This window comes from Gouania willdenowi, chromosome 13, assembly GCF_900634775.1.
Source record: "Gouania willdenowi chromosome 13, fGouWil2.1, whole genome shotgun sequence".
NCBI lineage: Eukaryota > Metazoa > Chordata > Actinopteri > Blenniiformes > Gobiesocidae > Gouania > Gouania willdenowi.
The window spans coordinates 41,515,640-41,518,894 of NC_041056.1; the positions used below are offsets into that span (position 1 = coordinate 41,515,640).

At 41.9% G+C, this 3,255-nt stretch overlaps 1 protein-coding gene across 1 annotated transcript; it reads right to left on the bottom strand.

Annotated features, from left to right (window-relative positions):
* Positions 1–442: 442 nt before the first annotated feature.
* On the bottom strand, positions 443–1,947 carry LOC114474131 (alpha-(1,3)-fucosyltransferase 4-like). Its single transcript, XM_028464174.1, has one exon. It carries the CDS (start codon positions 1,713–1,715, stop codon positions 780–782), a length of 936 nt encoding a protein of 311 aa, XP_028319975.1. The 5' UTR covers positions 1,716–1,947; the 3' UTR covers positions 443–779.
* Between the last annotated feature and the right edge of the window lie 1,308 nt (positions 1,948–3,255).

The window sequence follows — 3,255 nt, forward strand, 5'->3', positions numbered from 1 at the left end:
TGTTGCATGTACTTGAAACGTCAGCATTTCCAACCTTTTTAAGTTACTGCTATGACCTTCCTTATCTTACCCTCTAATTCTGTGGTTCCCAAACTGGGGTACATGTACCCCTAGGGGTACTTAAACATATCTCAGGAGGTACACAAAAACATGTGTCAGTTTATTTATTAACATTATGATTTTTTTATTTTTTTTTTTTACATACTTTTTTCCTCATCCAACAATAATTGTTTGTGGCACAACTCTTTAAAATACACCAAAAATGTAAAGTTCAAATCCTAAAACGAGTAAAACATCAGAAGGAAAATAAAATAAAAAGGTAAGGCAAATGTATTTGTAGCACATTTCATACACAAGGCAACTCAATGTGCTTTACATGATCAAAAAGTGCAACAGAAAACATTCAACAGCTTAAAATCAATAGGAACATTTAAAATCATCAGTAAAATCAATTCAAATCATCAACAAACACATTATGTCCACAACATGACCAAAAATATCCCTCTCAATCATACACAGTAGAGAAAAAGAGTTTTCTTTAACTTTGATTTAAAAATGTTATGCTGACTTTAGCTTTTCTCGCCGGTAGCCCTTATACAGTAGCTATGAAGTAGCTCACAGTTTCAGAAAGGTTGGTGACCCTGTTATAAACCCTGAAAAATAAGTCCTATGTTTTATCAAATATTTAGAAGCAGCAGCAGCAGGTTTGCAATGCATAGAGATTCCCACAGTCAATTACCAATAAATATTTAACATTTGCATCACACACTGAGGTGTCTTCACGAACAAAACCAATCTTTCAGGTGAGGGACCTCACTGGTCTGGCCCCTGGTCCTCCTCACCACCTCACAGGCTTGGCAGAATTTCTCGTCATGGGTCATCTGGTGGACGCTGTAGTTCTGCCTCCAGCTCAGGTGGTGCTTCATCAGATCCGGATTCTGCTTCACCTTGTTTAGGTACTGGGCCAGCTCCTCGACCGTGGGGAAGTCATCCACGTGGATGAAGGCCTCTGGGGGCAGGAGGCGCTCATAGTTCTGCCGGGACGGACCCAGGACCACGGGGATAGCTCCTGCCCGCACTGCGTTCCAGAGTTTCTCCGTGATGTAGTCCGTGTGCTGTGAGTTCTCCATGGCCAGGTAGAACATGTAATCTCTGAGCATCTCCTGCACGGCCTCTCTGCCCTTCTTTAACGGCTTCCCTGCGCGTCCGTACACGTCGATGTTTACGTAGCGTTTCAGTTCATTGTAGAAAGACACACGGGCATGGGAGGCAGACCAGTGGCTGACGACCCAGGCCAGTAGGCGGGATGGACGGCGGAGAGAAGTCGTCTGGTCCAGCGATCCAGAGCTGTTACCCACGGGGATGAGGTGACCATAGGGGACGTAAATATCCGAGTCCACCCGGTAGGACAACGTCAGGTTGAAAACCCTGTCGTACTTCTGCAGTCCCGGTGAATATGTGGGAGACTCGTGGTTCAGCCATATCCACTTCTGAGAGCGAGGTCGCGGTTCTGGTGGCAGTCTGGCTCTCCCTTTAACGACATCCCGGTGGTGAATAATCACAGCGTCAGCCTGTCGGTACGCGTGCTTGTCATCCGTGATCGTGCACCCATGGATTTGGAACTGCTTCCAGCAGTCAGGGAGAGGAGCGACACCGAACGGATGCACCCAGAGCAGGATGGTGATGTGGGAGAGCCTGGGGCTGGGGGGGGACATGCAGGTACAGAATACTTATTCCCAAGGTCAGGAAGACAGTCGCTGTGCACACGGCGCAGAGGACGTAATTGAGAGCACAGCCACGTTTCATCCCTGAGTGGATGTTGTTTCCAGGAGCAGTGAGTGATGATGAAAGGCCTAAAGGTCTCCACAGTCCACCACAGCCTCACCTACTGACTCCTGGTTCAGATTTACACACCTGTCAGTATTCACTGCAATAATAAATGACAGATAGATACGCCTACAGACGCAAATACTAGGTTGTGGTTAGGAGTGGCACACTGATTACCATCCAGTGACATGTCCTTGTTTTTTTTTTTTGTTTTTTTTTTTTCTGTTTTCCGGTAAAGTTAGAGGAAAATTAACAAATAAAGTGTCAGTCTTGGTCCAAAACCAGGCGTGAGATGACCGGAAATGATAAAAAATAAATTAATATATTTAATCAGGAGGCACAAAATCAGTGTTTTTCAACCTTGGGGTGGGGACCTCATGTGGGGTCGCCTGGAGTTTGAAAATTTGAAAATCGCTTGAAATTTCTAAAAAATGTAAATAGATTTTTGACTTTTTTGAATTCCGATTTTCTTTTGTCTTAAAGAACTGTATTCCTATATTTTCACTTTGTGAAATATAAATCTAGTTAAACTAAAACTCAGTGTATATATATATATATATATTTGAGGTCACCAGGATTTTTTTTATATCAAAATGGGATCACGATCCCAAAAAAAACGGTTGAGAACCTGCACTAAATACTGTTTCTTTCCAAATGAGATTCCTGCATGTTATAAGCTGTTCATTCCATCATTGTGCATAGTTGTTTTTAAATAGTTTTCTAATAAAAATGTTGTAGTCGGATAATAATGGGTACTTGGATTCAGAAATAAGAGGAAGGGACTTGATTCTCCAATCAAGCGATCATATTTTTGTGGCCGCCACTATTATCAAAGTTATATATCCGTCAATTTCGTGCCAAAAACTCAAGAGCATAAAAACTTTAATCGCACACAGTTGGATCACTTTATGCCCGCGTGCGGTGCCTTTCTGCACGCTCTCGTCTCGGTCTGTGCATGTTGAGTTTTGGCACTTTGGGGGCGTGCATTGCATGGACAGCACTTCCTTTCTGATTGGTCACTTGAAAAACGGTCAGAGCCAATGTATTCACCATTTGCATATGTAAATATAGAATGTATGTCGCAATGTGGAACTATTTATTATATCTCCTTCATCTGCTGTTGTGCTCCTTTACACCAGAGTAAATCCACCTGAACCCACTTATCTATGCGTCCTTCATATCAGGACCACAGGATTATCACATGGGCCTAATTATTGATGTCATTGTTGCAAGTACAGTCACTTCAATAGAATTATAATGAATGACAGACATCAATAGAATAAATTAATCGAGTTCTAATTTAAAAAAAATGATTTACGTTTCTGCAACCAACCAAGATTAAGAAAAAATAGCCGTAGACCAGACGTCAGTTTAACTAACACAATAAATAAATAAATAAATAAATAAATAAATAAATAAAACTATCTC

Excerpts from the sequence above, each read along its gene's own strand:
- LOC114474131 (XM_028464174.1), bottom strand. The coding sequence starts at position 1,715 with ATGTCCCCCCCCAGCCCCAGGCTCTCCCACATCACCATCCTGCTCTGG.